The sequence below is a fragment of the Paralichthys olivaceus genome, chromosome 1 (assembly GCF_024713975.1).
Source record: "Paralichthys olivaceus isolate ysfri-2021 chromosome 1, ASM2471397v2, whole genome shotgun sequence".
NCBI classification, from domain to species: Eukaryota; Metazoa; Chordata; class Actinopteri; order Pleuronectiformes; family Paralichthyidae; genus Paralichthys; species Paralichthys olivaceus.
Window position 1 is genome coordinate 28,890,287 of NC_091093.1, and position 18,198 is coordinate 28,908,484.

At 39.5% G+C, this 18,198-nt stretch overlaps 1 protein-coding gene across 1 annotated transcript in view; it reads right to left on the bottom strand.

The window, feature by feature from the left end:
* fshb (follicle stimulating hormone subunit beta) overlaps positions 1-17,313 on the bottom strand; it is an 80,550-nt gene extending 63,237 nt beyond the window's left edge. Inside the window, exon 1 of the mRNA XM_020099391.2 lies at positions 17,087-17,313. Within this exon, the coding sequence (XP_019954950.1) occupies positions 17,087-17,109 (23 nt within the window). The 5' untranslated portion in view covers positions 17,110-17,313. The remainder of the gene's footprint in view (positions 1-17,086) is intronic.
* Positions 17,314-18,198: the final 885 nt, after the last annotated feature.

Consider the following 18,198-nt stretch of genomic DNA (forward strand, 5'->3'; position numbering starts at 1 on the left):
GCCTTCCTCTGATTCTCAACATCACACAGTCTGCGCCTGGGAGCTCAGGCTTTGCATAAAATGAGCATTGATAAATTTAGCAGCGCTTACGTAACTCACGCTCAGTTTGAATGTTACTGATGAGGCAGAAAAAGACGCTCGTTTCATTTCTGCTACCGTCTGCCGATGATTTTTTTGCGGGAAACGTGCAGGAAGTTACCCCTGCAGGCTCCGCAAGAACGTTCACCTCCACAAACCCCAGAGATTCTGTCAGTGTGTGTTGCGGAGTTAAGCGTGTTCCGATTTCATTGTGCAGAACACAGTGCAGAGTGTTAATATTCAAAGAATCTTCACCAAAGAACTCTTGTTTTACAAATAGCTCTGACAGTAAAAGAATAAACTCTGTCAGTTCTGCAGGATGTGTTCTTTTCTCTTCACTGCGTCCGCAGACAAGAAACGCGCAGATGCACTGAAGCATAATGGTAAGAGAAATCCATCACCCAGCGTGTTAGCGAGAGGACAAACCGCTCTTATTCACTTTGGATGGACGACGTTGTATCAATTTGAATATCACAGTAGACAGTCACAGCCACGGAGCCCAGGACTGTATTAATTCAAGAAAGAGGTGCTGCATTTCAGTCTCGCACACACTCCTGACTTGGCTCCTGTGTTCGGCGGCGAGGACAGACGGGGGAAACAATCAGCGCTGCAGCCAAGTGGATGTCAGTTCATCTCATCAGCAGGAAGAAATTACCTGTCTCCAGACTGTTGCTTAGCTGCTTCTCTGCTCCACAGCAACATCCAAAGACTCGAGGGGAGAACATACTGAGGGGCTGCACACAATCTCTTCCAATTCTCCTCTGGCAAAATGACCATCCAGCCATGCCAAATGTGGATCAGGAGCAAGAGAGAGATGAGCATAACACGGGCAAAAGGAATTCTGGGTAATACAATGCCAGTGATAAGCCTGTAGATACTTCTCTGTCCATTTTGTTCAACATGAGCAGACACTGTGATGGTTGTAGGCCCACTGAGCACTAGGTGGAAAGGACGGGCTCTCCACCCGCTACTTGTGATGACGTAACGTCGGCAGAGCAGCAGCAAAGTGGAGCAAGAAGAGACAGTTCTTCATGCTGCAAAGAAGCTTTAGCAAGAAAAATATGCAACACAACCTGTCGTGATACAGATAATTCCTCTTTGTGGTCAGCAGTGTGCAACAGAGTTATCAATACAAATGCACTGTTGAACTCTGGGTTAAACCCAAACCACTATTCAGCTGTTTTATGTCAATTGAAAATAAAAATAACATGCAGGGGATTGAAATCCAAATAGTAAGTGACAAGGACATTTGACTTTGTGAGTGTTGGTTAAAAACAGAAAACTGAAGAAAGAAAACTTGGGTTTATTATTTACGAGGTTTTAATAAGAAAAATCAAACCAAAAGTATAAATATTTGCTTAAAATTAATCTTTGCACAAAACAGATATGCAATATTAATGTATCCAAATTAGGGACATTTTATAAGGTAATTAACGACGATATTAATTAATCCTGCTGCACTTTTACATGGATGAGCCCATCATTCCAAGTGGAAATCGTTGTGTGCATTCTGAAATAAATGGCTAATAAATGATGAGAGAAAGCCGGTGAACCCGAAGCTGCCGTAAACATACAGCAAACCTGGGACAGATGTGCTGTCACGAACACAAATTACGTTATTAATCTACTCACAGATCTCAAAGTGCCAGATAAACTTGATTACGTGCCGTAACGCAGTGACGGGCCGCCACTCCAACTTCCCTCCTCCTGATGAAATGTGAAGGACGTGGTATGTCAAACCAAGGCAGATGGAAAATGCAGTCCTTGAAGCCCACTTTACTAATTAAAGTCTAATGATATGTGATGTTAAAATCTCGTCCCAGGCCATTTTTCGCCACATGTCTGGGTAAAAAAGAATCACGACCTCTGGCTTCCACAGATGCTGTTACTAAACAACAAGAGGTGGCCTTTCACTCTATTTCCTCCCTGCATGTTGGTGATGAAGTGAATTCAAATGATCATTAACTTTACAGTCCAGCTCCCATCATGTTGCACCTGCACCAAATATCAGTAGAAATCATCTTAATGAGATAATGTGGATTATGAATTAAGTGATTTACAGGAATTTACTGAATAGTTGTGGTGCAAGTCTAAAGAAGAAGCAGTTTTTCCACATCTTGCATTTAATTTAGTCAACACATTAGAAATAAAGGGACTGAAACACAATTTCAGGCATCAGCAATGATAATACATGACAAGGTGTCTTCATAACAGAACAGATACAGCTGAAATGTAGTATATTTTCTAGGGAGATTAAGCAAAATGCCAGGATTTATTTCGGTTTTTTAAAGTTCACAGAGCAAAACTCACTAAAAAGTAAAAAATCTGGCGTCTGGGAAGCTTCACTCAATGAAAATAACCCACTTGTGCTCTTTGTCCCTTGAAAGCAACTGGTAGTTATCTTCATATGTTCAGGGAGCGTGCCCAAGTGCTCAGAGTCTGGAAGACACTCGCCTCTAACCTCTCCAAGCTGTTTGAAATCAAGCTGCCCTGCTCGCCTGTTACACTCAGTCTGAATGACTTGACAACTTTGGTGCTTAACTCTGACTAAAAAAAAAAAAACAAGCTGTTTGCATTTAGATTGTTTTCTGAATCATATATTTTCTGTAGGTGTATCTGTTTGTATTTTCATATTTTTTCAGTTCATAAAAACAAACTGACCACAAAAAATGTCTTCCCAGGAATGAATGGGCATGAAACAAGTGACTCATCAGCTTCAGTTCAACTGGAAATCTGTGTGCATTCTGAAATAAATGGTGAATAAATGATGAGAGACAGCAGCTGAACCCGAAGCTGCCGTAAACATACAGCAACCTGGGACAGATGTTCTGTCACGAACACAAATTACGTTATTAATCTACTCACAGATCTCAAAGCGCCAGATAAACTTGTGGCGTAACGCAGTCACAGGCAGCCACTCCAACTTCCTGTTTGACATCAAGCTGCCCTGCTTGCCAATTCTTTTCAGTTCATAAAAAAATGTACCACAAAAAATGTCTGACAGTCTGAACCTTCCAAAGAATGAATGGGCACGAAAACAACTGAATCATCAGTTTAAGGAATGAGACGCTGAACTGGAAAAATATCTGGGTCCGAGCAAAATTGTGCAAATAAAAACATGAAGAGATGAGTTAAGGTGCATTTCAGGAACAGACATCCAATCACTGAACCCAAAATGTAAAGAGGTATTTGACATATGTCAATAAATTATGCAGTGTGTACTATTACTGCAGAAGTCGCTGCAGCAGTAATTCAGTATATGGATGGCTCACAGTGTATAAACACTGAGGTTTCTGGGAGAAAATCGGCCCTTTGTTGTCAACACTTAACCAAGTCTACATTGTTAAGCAGCAAAACATCTAGAAACCAATTAAATAAAGGACGCGGTGCCTTGGAAAGAGCACAGAACCTATTCGATTCACTGGAATGGGGAAGTGGTCTCAGACTTTTGGACGCCGATGTTTGTGTGACACCTCCGTACAGATGTAATACAGAGTTTTCTACCCTGTGGTGTCAAGCTCCACCAGCTCAGAAGCTGTGAAGGACAGGAAGCCCTCCTGTTCATACTGACACCACGCATCACAGAGAGAAGGGGGAAAGAGACAGGGAGAGGATGACACCCTCGCAGCCATCACCCCCTCGTTCACTGGTATTATATATATATATATATATATATATATGTATATAGAGAGAGAGCAGGGAGGGGTGTGTGTGCTGCAGCGTGCTGTACGCCTGCAGCCGACATGACCCTGCCTATCTCCACTAAACCAAACACCAATACACACCAACTTCCTGCCGGCTGGAAGCTTTAATTCATGCACACCAACAAATGCAGGCATTCACTGGCTGTTTGGTGAAGCTAAGCCCTTGTTATAATGTGCACACTGACTCCCCTTTCTTTCATTATCTCCTATGTCTTTCTGCACTTGTGCCCTTTCGCCTGCGAGGCCTGTTCCGACAATGTCAACAAACATTTGAAGATGTGTTGTTCATGTGCATCTTCTACTTCGAATCAACAAATAAATATTTATGTGAGCAGTAGCGACATCTGCAGCGTAAATCCATTACTGGAAGAAATCAATCTCTTTCCCATACTTACCACTTAAACAGTGCACCATTAAAATTGCTGTTCATGTTTAAATAACACCACAAATGTTTACGCTCGTTATGAATTGCTTTATATTCTTGGATGTTTTCCTGTCATATAGTTCTGCTCATTTAGATTCTAGTTGAGTTCTTATTTTCTGATCCTCCTTTACTATCGAAACCAATTTCTCTGCTGCAGCAGTGACAGAGTTTCCCCAGAGGGATCAATAAAGTTTCATCTCGTCTTCTCTGCACAAGCATCAGTAAAATTGGGAACAGGGAGGTGACCGAGAGAAGCCCTGGTACTTTATGTCCTATATGTTTGTATATGAATAATTACCCACAGAGAGTCATCACCTGAGTCTGCAGTTTTACCTCATTGCTCAAACTCGTAAATTCTGTTCTCATAATGTCCAAAATTAAGCAAGCTGCTGTTTTCATTGAAAATTTTACATGAGCTGCTCAATGACAAAGTTAAAATCTGAATATATATATGAAGACACTGCGACATTTAGCTGCTACAGCAGTCGGACTCTGTCATCAGGAGTTGATCGAGACCAAAAGCAGAGCAAAGAGACAACGACTGTGACCAGAAATGAAACTCCAACCGCTCCATAACTGGAACTGTAAATAAACATGAATGCTGACATTGTTTGCCAACGCGTTCACCATCAAACAGGCTTTTTATATTGTGGGTCTTCCCTTTTATTTTATTTCATCGCGTTTGTGTTTTTTTTTACAAGATGTCATTTAACAATTTGATCGTGAATGAATCAGCTACAACAAATTCTATCTGCTAATAGGCTGTTGGCAATCCACAATTTATTGAATTATCAGAACCATTTATCTGGCGGTAAAAGCCCTCACAGTGAGTAAAAGAGAACAAATGGTTCTACACCCAAAAAACTAAAAGATACATATATTGCATATATACGTTTTTAAATCTGGCCAAAAAGAAATTCACTTGTTTTAGTTTATTTTTCCATTAAATAAAATGCAGAGGAAAGTTTCCTGATTTTAATTGTGCAGGCTTCCGATTTCTCAGCTGACAGTTTATTGTATCAATGATGAATAGGATTTAGCAAAGGCCAGAGAGATTAAAGACTAATTGAGGACTGCCAACAAAAATGAGTTGGCACACTACAAAAGTTTTCAGAGGCGAGCTTCCAGCTGCCTTCTGTTCCTGCTATTGATCATAAGAGGAGACAGACTGGCAGGATGTAGTGATGCTGTGCTGATCCAGGTCCCCAGACTGGCTCTGCACAGGAATTCATATCTTTGCTGGAGTATTCATGGACCACCTAATAAGTTCGACACTGATTCTGGTTTAATTTGCTGTGTGTTTAAAGCATCATGTTGTCTTCTCGTCTGGAGGGTGACTAAAAATAAATGGAGGAATCTCAGTATTACTTTCTGTCCTTGCTTCTATATTCTCAACAACCGCTCGTCTGATCGACTTCAGACTTGGCAGGCGTTGAGCTGAGGACCCAAGGAAGCCCAGTGTTGACTGTGAAGTTTTTTTAAAGGGGAAGATCTCTGTGAGATTCCTTTTTTACATATTAGACAAGAGGAAAAAGCAAAACTATGCTACGAGGGCAGTGCAGCACCTGGACAATTAACAGTGCACACAGGTTTTTAAGAAATGTGGAACTCTACTATGACAGTATTTCCTACACAGTTAGCAAGATGCTTTCAGAGCAGAGGGGGGACAACATGCATACTAAGAGGTACTTTATAAATGGGCAATTCACTAGTTTATATACATTTTACTGTGTATGATATACTGCACGATGCATTTAAATGGAATAGTATGATGCAATTCAAACAATTTTTAAACATAAAGGGTTACATGCTCTCACTGTGAAGCATTGTCCAATAATATAATATAAGGTGCGTTTAAACACATTTGTATGACATGCTGTACTGCATTTTCAACACTGTGCAGTCATTCATTTATTTTAATTTCACCTCAAAATTAAACATTGAGAGTATAAACTTGTTTACTTGCAACGCTGAAATATCCCTGACTAACCCTCACCGAGCCGACTTAGCAATTCTGCCGCGAGGATGCTGAGAAAATAGTTCAGACTGACACATTTGACTAAGAAAACCTTAAGTAAATGGGAATGCTGTACAAATACTCTCTCGTCCAGACCTTAGTCACAATCACGGCTACACCAGTAACCATTGAGTTAATATAAATATAAAGGGAAAATATAATGATATGTATGTGTAGATAGATAGATAGATACTTTATTGATCCCGAAGGAAATTCAAGCATCCAGTGGCAGTAACATACATTGAACATACATTAGAATTGACTTATACATTAGAGTTAACTTATAACACAGTAACCATACGTAGAAATTGGATAGGATTGTAGATAGTGCTCACACAAACGATTATTCATTTTCAAGTTCTCATGAAAACATAATTAAACAGTCCTGCACACTGACAGCAGATCTCCGCTCAGAGATATGAGCTGAGGAATGGCTCCTCTGGGATTGTGTTTTAGGGGGGTGGACCTCGGCTCTTATGGTTCCTCAGCTTCAGGCCTCCACCAGACTTATGGAGGCACAGATGACGATTATCATTCCGGCCGATAAAACTGACCCACATCTGTCAGCTGCCCCTTTATGATTTGTTGAGTGAACCACAACAGCCAGTGATGAATGGACCTGCCTCCTCTGCTCAATATGAGACCGGCTGGCTCGTGGTCCAGTGCTGGGACGCCTGACAAGAATCGTTAAAGGCAAAACAACTCAAATGTCCAGTCTTTGGTAACGTTGTATTTAAAATTTCAACAAGAGAAAATTACTTTTACAATAGTGACCCTGGTTTAAGATATAGTAGTAAACGTGGAGTATAAGCATTTCAGTATATGGGAGGACAGCAAACTACAAATATTGTACTGGTATGTTACTTGTGTATTTCCATTTTAGGAGATTTCACACTAAATCAAAACTGTACATTTAATATAAATAAACTCATCTAAATAACTCATTTGAATAAATGAAATATAGTTTTCTAAATCTGGAGAAAGTGGAATTCTTCGATTTATCCTTAACAAAAATGTAAAGATGTCTTAGAGGTTAAGATAACATTTTTCATCAATGTATAATGTATAAATGTACCATGCTTTTATTGGGTTATTATAAGGGTTTGGGAGTTAAATATAAGAATATTAATTGATATATATTTATACAATTTACATATGTTTTAAGACATTTCAAGTCAAATCTTTGAAAAATGCCTGTTAACAGTTAAATGCAGGGTTGAATCTTATAAATTGTTATGCTGTATATTATGTTTCCATATTGTGATCAACTATTAAAGAAATTATCAGTAAAGCAGGCTACAACTTCGCCCTAAAACATATTTATCTGTCAAATTAGATCTCATCAATTCCTGCAGTAAACATGTTTTCTCCAAGACAGGTTGAAAGATATTTTTTAAAGAAGAGAACTAAGAGAATTTACAGTGAAAGCCCATCAAACTTGCTCATCCTCCTCATCTCTTAATACACTGAGGCTGAGCTGCCTGTTGGACTGAAGTGGATTCCCCTTAGGTACTTTTTCTGCAGCGTGACTAAGTCCCTGTTATTTCTTCCCCCAACTACAACAACAACAGCTTTGGTTTGCTTTTTTGAACAAAGAGAAGAAGAAAAAAACACAGAGGGCAAACTAGTGAATAGTAGCAGTGGGATGATCTGTGGATCACCTGCGGGCGGCTGCCTCCACGTGTCGCAGTTGTGTTTTGGCTCTAGGACGTCTGTGTGCGTGGCATGGAAAAACACAAAGTTCTTAAAATAACAACCGTCACAGACACTGCTGGTAGTCCCAAAGTCCCAAACATGGCTGGGGACAAACTGCACGAGTGTCTGATGCAGGATGGATGTTTTCATTTACACCCCAGTTTAACAGACTGGTTAAAAAGCTTGTGTTTGGTTTTAAACAACAGACACAAAAGAGGAAGAAATACCTCAGCTCTGACCCAACCACACTCTGAAACGCAGCATTTCTCAATTGACTCATTTGGAAATTTACTTTGACACACCATATAAAACTTGGGTTAATCCAAAGCTTATGGTGACGATGATGAAGGAAAGATGGAAAACCAACATTTTCGGTTTCACACACATATTACTGTGTGCTAGTTGGCACAAAAGAGATGGTCTAACTGCAAACTGGCAGCTGATAGTGTGACATCATTCAGCCACATCTGTTAACAGGTGAATGCATTGCTGCTCATAAACCAGTCCAAACTACAAAAATGCTCTTATAGCTTATATCAACATGAAATTTGACTAGTCTCAGTTTAAGCAAATAGAAACAAGTACAATTACAACGACTGCAATATTTTACAAAGAACCTTTCTGTTATTGCACATTTTATTACTTCATATTTTGTATTATTATTGAGTCTTTATTCCCTAACTGCTTCTTTATTGAATGGACCGTACCATTTAAAGTTGTTAACTTGATTGCAGTGATGAAACCAGAGTAACAATAAACATCTTGAATCTAGATGTTCTTGTTTTATGTGGTTGCACTTTTAGAAATGGAAAAATGAATTACTCACACTGCAAGTCAAGAAAAATGGGAAAAACGTGCCAGAGAGCTGAAAGCTGATACTCACACGGTCTATTAACTGGAATGAATATTGATGTTAAAGCCTGAAGTATATAGCAATTGAATTCATAATTAATTAATACCTCAATAAAATGCATAGATATATCGCCCTAAAAGAGCACTGGAAAACAAAGAGGACTTGATTTGCAGGAGCTATATGGGTCAAAAGTTGCACGTGTGTGTGGTTCACTATGACAACACAGCATGGTAGACAGATTCAAACTGATCACGAGACCTGACTTGTGTCACATCCAAGTACAGTGCACGTCCCCAACACTTCCCACTTTGCGAGTCGTCCCTGAGATTCCAGCGGCGCCCCACATGCCCCAGAATCAACACGACAAGCTGTTGATCACTTCTGGTCATTTATCTGTCAGGGTCCGCCCAAGTGTCAAGCACGGTGAGGACGAACGATTTCCCACGACTCAGTCACACAGCCACCTCCAGCTTTCTGGCTCAATGGCTGTCGGTGGCTCAGCGATCACAGTTTCAGGCTTTCTGACTCATGCACTTCAGTGCAGGATGATGTCACTCCGCTCAACAGAGGCAGTTTCATCTGACAACCAACACAGTCATGGTAAGTGAGAGGTGGGGGTGAGAGAGTGAGGCTCAGGTGGGGGTGAGGGAGTGAGGTCCAGAGGTGAGTATTTGGTTTAATGACTGAAATTTGATGATGATATCATCACATTTTTTCCTGCTTCTTCAAACGTTGCTCACTATCAGAGCTTCAGGAGCAGAATGTTTTAAAGTGATTAAAAACATCATGTGAGTTTCACATTCTGTCCAGATATAAGTTTAAATACCAGTTGGAAGAAGAAAACACCATGGCAGCATCCATGAAGCAATGTTTTTTGAGTTTTCTTGCTTTCCGATTGTTTTTGTCTTCACTGCATTCATGTCTCAAAGTTGTCTTACATAGATTGACAATGCATTTGTGTTTACAACACAAACAATGTGTCCCTCACCAACTCCAGAGGTGATTGGCTGATCAGATACTTTCGAACTGCATCTTAATAACAGATACAGTAACACCTTGGATGTGTGAATGGGGTGTTTCCTGGTGGATCCTCTGATTTTCCATTGACTTGATTTTGTCTTAAGCTCTTTCCAGACATCATACATGCATCATGCTTCTTTTAGGTGCCACCAACAGCATACAACACCGGGGGTCTCTTACCTGATTGTGCTTAATACAATCTCCTGACGCAGCTAAGTGGGCTTTTGCTTATAATACAGTCCTAATGATCTGACTAACAACAATACTGGCAGGGAATGATGGAGGGTTTATTTCACAAACTAAAGAACTACACAAAATCTAAACAATATGCTATTTAATGACCAAATTGAGAAAAACTGAGAGGTGCAAACTTGAATTGCAGTAAGAAACTGAAAAACAGAGACAACAGGACGATGAATACAAGCTGTGATTTTAAATGCAAATCAGATTCTTTCACATTGTAGCTCGCTGTCATATTTTTTAATGACAGTAATTCTGTGTTGCAGTTTATGGTGGCTGGTTTGTGAACTGAATGTAATTAAAGCGGGAAAATGCATTTTAATAAAATGGACAGAATAATTTACCCTGCTGAGCTGCCTCAGTAGTTTGTTAACTCAGACGTGTCTCTTCACAACACACTGGACTCTCTGTGCAGGCGTTCGTTCTGGCCAAAGACCAATCGATTTTTGTAACGATGAGTGGCCAGTGCCCAGATTGTTATATCATCATTCATTGTTTCAGGCCCATACGGATTAATCTGATCACAGCAGGATAAAAATGGTCAATCAGGCTGTAATGTAGCTGTAATATTGAGTATGACATTATGTTCCAGCCCCACTAGAACAGGACGGGAGGGTGGGTCGCTGCAGGGACAGGAAGCAGATGTCCATCAGTGAAAAGTTTCATCAATCAAGAAGAATTCTCTGACAGCATCTCAAACCTGCAGAAACTTCAGACATATATTGCCTCTGCTCTTAACCGTAAGTGTCTGACATGGATAGAAATGAACTTCAGAAGTCAGCTTGGTTATCATTATTATTATAAATAATTATTACTATAATTACATATATTTCTTCATACAGTCCTATAAGTTCAACTGGAAAATGGACTTTGCCAGCTTCCATCCAGCTCAGTGGCTTTTTATGTGAAGGCTTCCCTCCCCACCCACAGACAGTTACTGAGGTCAGCTCCTGGTTATATCACTGTTTTGCAATCAATCTGATAAAACTGCCCTGTGAGTAAATTGGTCTCGTTGCCTGGGAATGTGGTTAGGTAAGTTTGTACTGTATCATGTAACAACAGATAAAAGGAGGCTTTAAAGTTTTTTTTCTGGTCAATGAATGCAATAAAAATGTCTAATAAAAATAAATAAATCATCAGTTCTAAGGAAGAAATGTTGCTTATTTCCAGAATCTCAACATATGTCAAAGTTTTCTACGCAATAAAGTGAGTAGCAAATTGTCCTCGCTGTCACACTGCATTGACATAAGTGCGGATGTCTGAACAAATAAAAAAGTGATCAAAGCTGGAGCCACGTCAGCATTAACTCCAGCGGCCCAGAGTGAAACTAACATCCTCAGATGCATCTCAATTCAGTCAGTGATGCAGCCCTAACCCATTTCTAAATGAGCGTCTGGCAGAACCCTCATTGTCAAAGCAGATAGGTTGACTGCACAGAGTCATGTGGACAAATGGTGAGGGCGTTGAGCTGCAAACGGAATGAGAATGACCGAGAGAGACAGAGGGAGACAGAGAGACGGACAGAGATGGCAGGAGGCGATGTGTTGGTTTATGCAGCTCCCACACACAGCATCTCCATATTGTCTTTTTTGTTGTTTTTGCAAGGATGATTCTGTGATGAATCACCCTGTGACCTACATCCAAGCAGCCAGGCTTACCCAAAATTAAATAGATATCATTAGTTACAGATTAGAGTTGTTTCATAGTCGATTGCTCCATTAGGGAGGAGGCTCCCACTTAACTGTTGAGTTAAGGACGTGTGCTTGTGTGCATTCAGCTGCTGTTTGATTGGTTTCTCTTTTTGTTGATGTGTTTTTGGGGATTCTTAAGATAACATCAATCTCCGAATTCTATTAAAGTCATAGTTGAGTCCACTTTAAAGTTCAAACTAGATGTAATGACTTTCCAAATGGGTGTTCCTGATATGTCATGTTCACAAGAACATGTTGTCACTGCGACCTTGACCTTTTGTCTTCCACCAACAAAATCGAATCAGTTCATCTCTGAGTCTAAGTGAATATTTTTGCCAAATCTGAAACTAATTCCCACAACGTCTTCCTGAGATGTTACGTTCTGTTATTAAGTCATCTTTGATTCCAAGTGGATGTTTGAAGAAATTTCCTCAAGGCGTGATCACAAGGCAAAAAGAAAATCTGCTTTGGGAGGTCACAGCTATCTAGATCTTTGAGCTCTGACCACCAAGATTGAATCAGTTGATTCTTTACTCCAACTGAACATTTGAAGCAGATTTAAAGAAAAACCCTCAACATCTGGACATGTTCACAAGAAAAGGATAGACAGACAACCCGAAAACGTAATGCCTCCGGCCACTGGCTGTCGCCGGCATGGGGGCATAATAAAACATTACATTTAATTCACCCCCAAATGTCAAAAGTGTAGTCAGCTATCAGATTATTATTTTATTCCTTTTAATTTGACGTCTAGTGGTCTTTCTCTTAAACTCAGATAAACTGACCTTTTCCATTTGAAATCTAACTCACGTGAAACCTAGAAGAAGGAGATTTATTAAGTGGATTTTAAACTAATTCAACAAACAAATCAAGAGGAGAATAAAATCACAACTTCCAGACTCACTTGACCCAAAAATATCACAGCACTTGAGCCACTGGTAAAATGATGTTTTACAGATAATCTGAAAAACTTACATTAAACTGTTGAGAAAGGCACGTTAAGCCTCAGCCTCAGAATCTGAGCAGCGCACTCTCATTTCAGGACCAATGAATTATCATAATGAGCCGCTCATGGATGTCAATGTCTATGTATGACAAACATGCTGCTCCAAGCCTGCCTGAGGCGTCGCGTACATATACACTGCGTATCTTCGTGTGAGTCCACTTTACCGTTGACTGAGTAATTCGGTGCAGTGCGCACTCCTAGAAAGTCATTTTCTCTCGCTCAGCATGGGGGGAGGAGGCTGGACTCACCCAAGCTAAAACAACAAATGACACATGAATATATCGGCTTATTTGGGAGTAAACTAAATCAGGCCACAATATATATTTTCTCGGATGTTGTTATTGTAACCCCTATGAAATGTAACTGAGGCTTGATATTTTATAATTCAACCATAAGTTTCTTAAAATGACTATAAATAAATAGAAAAGACCAAATATTTGAAAATGTAAACATAAGTGTATTATTTTTCATTTGTGTCTGTATGATAACAGTTTTTATATTTGAGCATATTGGCAAAAAACTCGCTGACACTCACACGTCTGGGAAAGGCTCACGTTGGCCGATATTAATACATAATACAACAATTACATCAGTCTTTCATCATCACAGCCAATGAGAGCGCCTCTCTGGTCTCTTGTTTGGAAAACTTGATGCCAACTCTGAGGCAGCTGATGTAGTTCAAGTTTTGTCATTTCAGTAATTTGGAGCAAGGAATTTCTGCAGAAAGCAGGAACAACTGACAGATTGTCAGTTTTCAACACTGTGTGGCTGAGACACAAGTGTCGACCTTAATACAGCCGCTGTGGTCTGGAAGGAGCTTGTAGTTCTCAGCCGGAGCCCTTTAAGTCCAGGAATGAAACAACATTGAATTTGAGGAAGCTGTGATCAAGTTTCCCCAGAGCTTCCAACCTCTTGTCTACTATTAAATCCAAAAATATATAACCGTCTCTTTCTCTCACAAGCACAAAGCATTGTTGTTTTCTTTTCACTCTGAACAGGGAGGGTAAAACGAGATACGTGTGCATAGTGAGCGAGGCTCCTTCCTGCCTCCGCCTGCACACACTGACGGGCTTCACGCAAGGTCACATGACTCAAGAGCTTCTTGTCAGATGACGAATCGCTATTACTCTGTTAAAGTCGAGATAAAACAGGAATCAGGGGGCGTTGCTGTAAGTTGGAGGCACTTTAACAGTGAGTTAATGGGATGTGAACAGTCTGACTCGTTGGGGAACTCCGAGCCGACCTGCAAATTTGCAAGGACTTCGCTAGAGCAGAACAATTCTCCAGTTTAATGTCGGACCTATGCCTCCTTTCAGTTACACTTTAAGTTTACCAGATATTTTGGACTCTGCAAACATCCCCATTGGATCTGTGAATACAGCAGAGTCCCAGCAGTAGATCAGGCCCAATGTTTCCACTAAATTTGATCAACCAAAGAAAATCTCATTTGACTGAAATCGTGCAAACTCCTATTAATCGACTTCCGACCTTAACTACCATACAGAAGGTGATTATATAACCACAAAGAACCAAGGGCAAATGTTCGGGGAACAAAGCATCACAGTTAAGCACTGGGATAGTTGGTAGAGCCACAGTGGAATCTGTAGATTCGATGAGGATTTACTGATTCAGTAAAGATATATATTATTCCTGGATCGAAAAAGAAAACACAGACAGGGAGGATAACTCATAACGACCTTTGGAAACGATACTCTTTGAAGCTATCTGTCACGTCCATAATCCTCACAAGAGCAAAGTCAGAGCGCAGTTGTGAATAAAAGGAACTGAGCTCAAACCCACACACACGCTCAACGCACACACACACATACATGTCCTCTTCCATTCCCTCAGTTATATAACCTTAATGCAACAGACAGCTTGACTAAGACATCCTGGGCCGATCTTGTGATCGCCGTTTACTTCACATGATGGGAATTCATTCATTCAACGCCATGTTGAGCTGAGTGTGTGTGTATAGAATGTGTGTGCTTCTGCCCATCTTTATTTTTAGCCACCTGTTTTACATGAAGGAAATCCACAGGTCAGTAACACAACTGAAAATTAATAAATGAAAATGCTTAATCGTTGTCAACAAAGGGACATAATTTTATTGTAAAAAAACTAAATTTTGTTGTAAATAACAAAATGAAACCAAATATCTAGAACTTGAATTAAGAAAATCACATAAATGCTGATAACGATATGTTTGTGTGAGGCTCATATCGGCTGATATGAATGCCTAACCGATAAATCTGTCTGGCTCTAGTGGAGATCAATTTCCTTTTTCTAAGAAAAACATGAATAAAATCACAGTCAATGTGGTTAATAAAATAATTTAATATTGGTACAGCTTGTAGAGCTTCAATTGTATTTTCAATCATTTGGTTTAATTGTCTTTAAAGAAAAAAATAAAACTAAATCAATTTCCTTAGTTTTTCTTTGGTGGTAAAGTTAATGTCTCTGGGTTTTGGGCTGTTGGTGGGTTGGTGGTGCGACGCAGGGCTCCCAGAGGCCTTTGCTGCACCGCGCAGGCAAGTGCAACTGACAGCCAGGCCCAGAGACGCCGGTGACAAATAGTAGTGGACTTTTTTACGCCCTAGCAACTCGCAAAACCCCAACCACCACCTCAAACTACCACACACACACACACACACTCTGCACCCCTACACCCTCCTCCATCTCTTTTCCCATGAGTGTAACAAACAGAGATCGGAGAACCATCAGCAGCTCCGAGCTTCTCCAGCAGGCAAGGAGAAACATAAAAACAACAACAACCAAAAGAAAAAATCAGAAATATTATTCACTGTCATGCTCCTGGCTGAATCTGCGGGGGGAGCAAAGTCTCTGGGAGGTGGAACACTGAGGTGATGTACTGAGGAACTGCACAGATTAAAGCAAGGATTTAAAATTCCCACAGCCACCATTTCAACACATTAAAAAAGTTGTTGTTAAAACTGTCACCATCATTAAAACTGGAGTAAGCAGAACTTGATTAGTGTCATAAAATTAAAATTTTTGCAAGCATCTGACAGAAACTGGTGATAAAAATCTGTCTAATTTATGGTGTAAATAAAAGAACTTGGATTAATTTGCTCTGTAAAAAAACAAGAAATATCATAAAAGTCTTTTGTCCTCTTTTATTTTGTGGTTCTGGTGATTATAAATTAAAAAGAGTACAGCCTCTTAATTACTGAACAACGACACGACAACTTGATGCCATCGATGAAGTGGAATCTGCTATGTACCGACCACATGGACGTTATATGCAACCATGACCATCAACATTTGATCATTATCCTGCTGTGCACGTCAGACTGCTCAGGGTACACAAACTAGCAAAGTCATATGGATTTGTCCAACTATCCATCTGATACATGAATATTAAACTATATATTTAAAAAAATGAAAATAGTTTATCGCTTGCGGCAGCCTGTTCTTACATGATACATCGAGAATGAGCTGATAACCATCAAAACATGGACGTCATACACACGGTTCACAATGAGTCGAGCCGAACGAGGCAGTAATGTAAATAGTAGCTTGCAAATTCAGCAGTTGACGATGAGAAGAATTGTACTGAAATGTGTAAGAAAGTGAAATGATGATTTAAAAAGACAAGATAAGAATCACATTTACGTCCCTAAAGCCTATACACAGTATTATCCAGTAGGAAACCATATGGTTCTGATAAGAAACCTCCAAAACTACGACAGCTACCAAGGTGGAAACACTTTTACAGTACTCATAGTATTTAAGTATTCAGATTTGCAAGACTCTTCTTGAAACCACATACCAACACAATTCCTTGTGTTTTTCACAGGTCTGCCAATGGAGGAATTATGGGAGAGAAACATACAATTGGTTAATGAGTCGTATGTGAATTTACACATTGTTAATGAGACTTGTGGGAACAAGGGCTCAGGGGTTTCAAAACGACCACGAAAAGACACAAAATGGACAAAAGGAGCAGCTGATTACCACAAAGAGAAATTAACGACGACAACTAGATGAAAAATAACCACGTAGAAATGCAGAGTGACCATGAACAGGAGCAAAATGACCACAACCATATGAAAAATGACCTGAAGACACAAAATGGAGTCTCTATCACTCTGGAGTGAAGAGGCCTGTGGACTTCATCCACACCTGGATCAAGTGTTGGAGAATACGTCTCAAAATCCAGAATTGATCTTGTGAATAAAATGTTTGAAGTTTAAAATGATATCAATGGTGTAAAAGATGCTAACACAGCAGAGCAATAGAGCAGCTAGCTAATTAGCCACCAACCAACCACAGCTAGCCGCTAGCTTAAACCCAGGGGAGCGTTAGCAGCTACGGCCGCAGACTGAGCTTCTTACCTGGGAGAGGTGGCGGCGGACATCTGCACTCCTTCACACACATCCAAGGATCCTTCATGGAGACTTTTTGAAAACTGGAGTCGGGATGAAAACTGAAGATTCAGCGTCTGAAGACGTCAAACATGTCGCAGGGTTTACATCAACAGGTGACGACCAACTGTTGACAAGTCAACCTTCAGCTTTTATTCAAACCGTTTATTTGAGCTCAAATTGAAAAGTAAAATAAGCCGAATTATTTATCAGTAACTATTTATTGCAAAAGAGACATTCCCACATGTGATTGCCACCATTACATTTCTTTGATACTGTAGAAAACATTAAATGTCGATGTTTCTCGACCATGTTCTGTTTTTTGACAGAGCGTCTTTTCCCTCCACTTCCTCCGCAGGTTTCTACAGGTTGATTTACGGATGTGACGTCATGGTCAGTCCTGCTGAGTCCCGCCCACAGACTGTAGAGTATAAATACACTCTGATCATACAGTCTCTATATATATACAGTATATATATATATATAAACAGTCTATAAATATATATAAACAGTATATATATATATATACAGTATATATTTATAAACATGGTTCTGGTTCATGATCTTAACACATCAGGAACCTCCGAGTCTAAACTCAGGCTTTAATGAGTCTGATCTGATTGTTGCTGTTACTGACCTCTTTATGAAACAGACATGTGATAGAGCTGCAGGTACACGTACATATATTACTACATATATATACATTACTACATACACACACATATATATATATATATATATATATATACTATATATATGTATTACTACATACATACATATAGATATACTATATGTATACATTACTACATACATACACACACATATATATATATATATATACTATATATATGTATTACTACATACATACATATATATATACTATATGTATACATTACTACATACATACACACATATATATTCTATATGTAAACATTACTACATATATTACTACATATATACATGACTACATATACATACATACATGCATTCAAACTGCACATACATACCTACAAACATTCATACCTACCTACATACTTACATACATACATAGGTATTGATAAGTATTGATTAGATGAATTAGC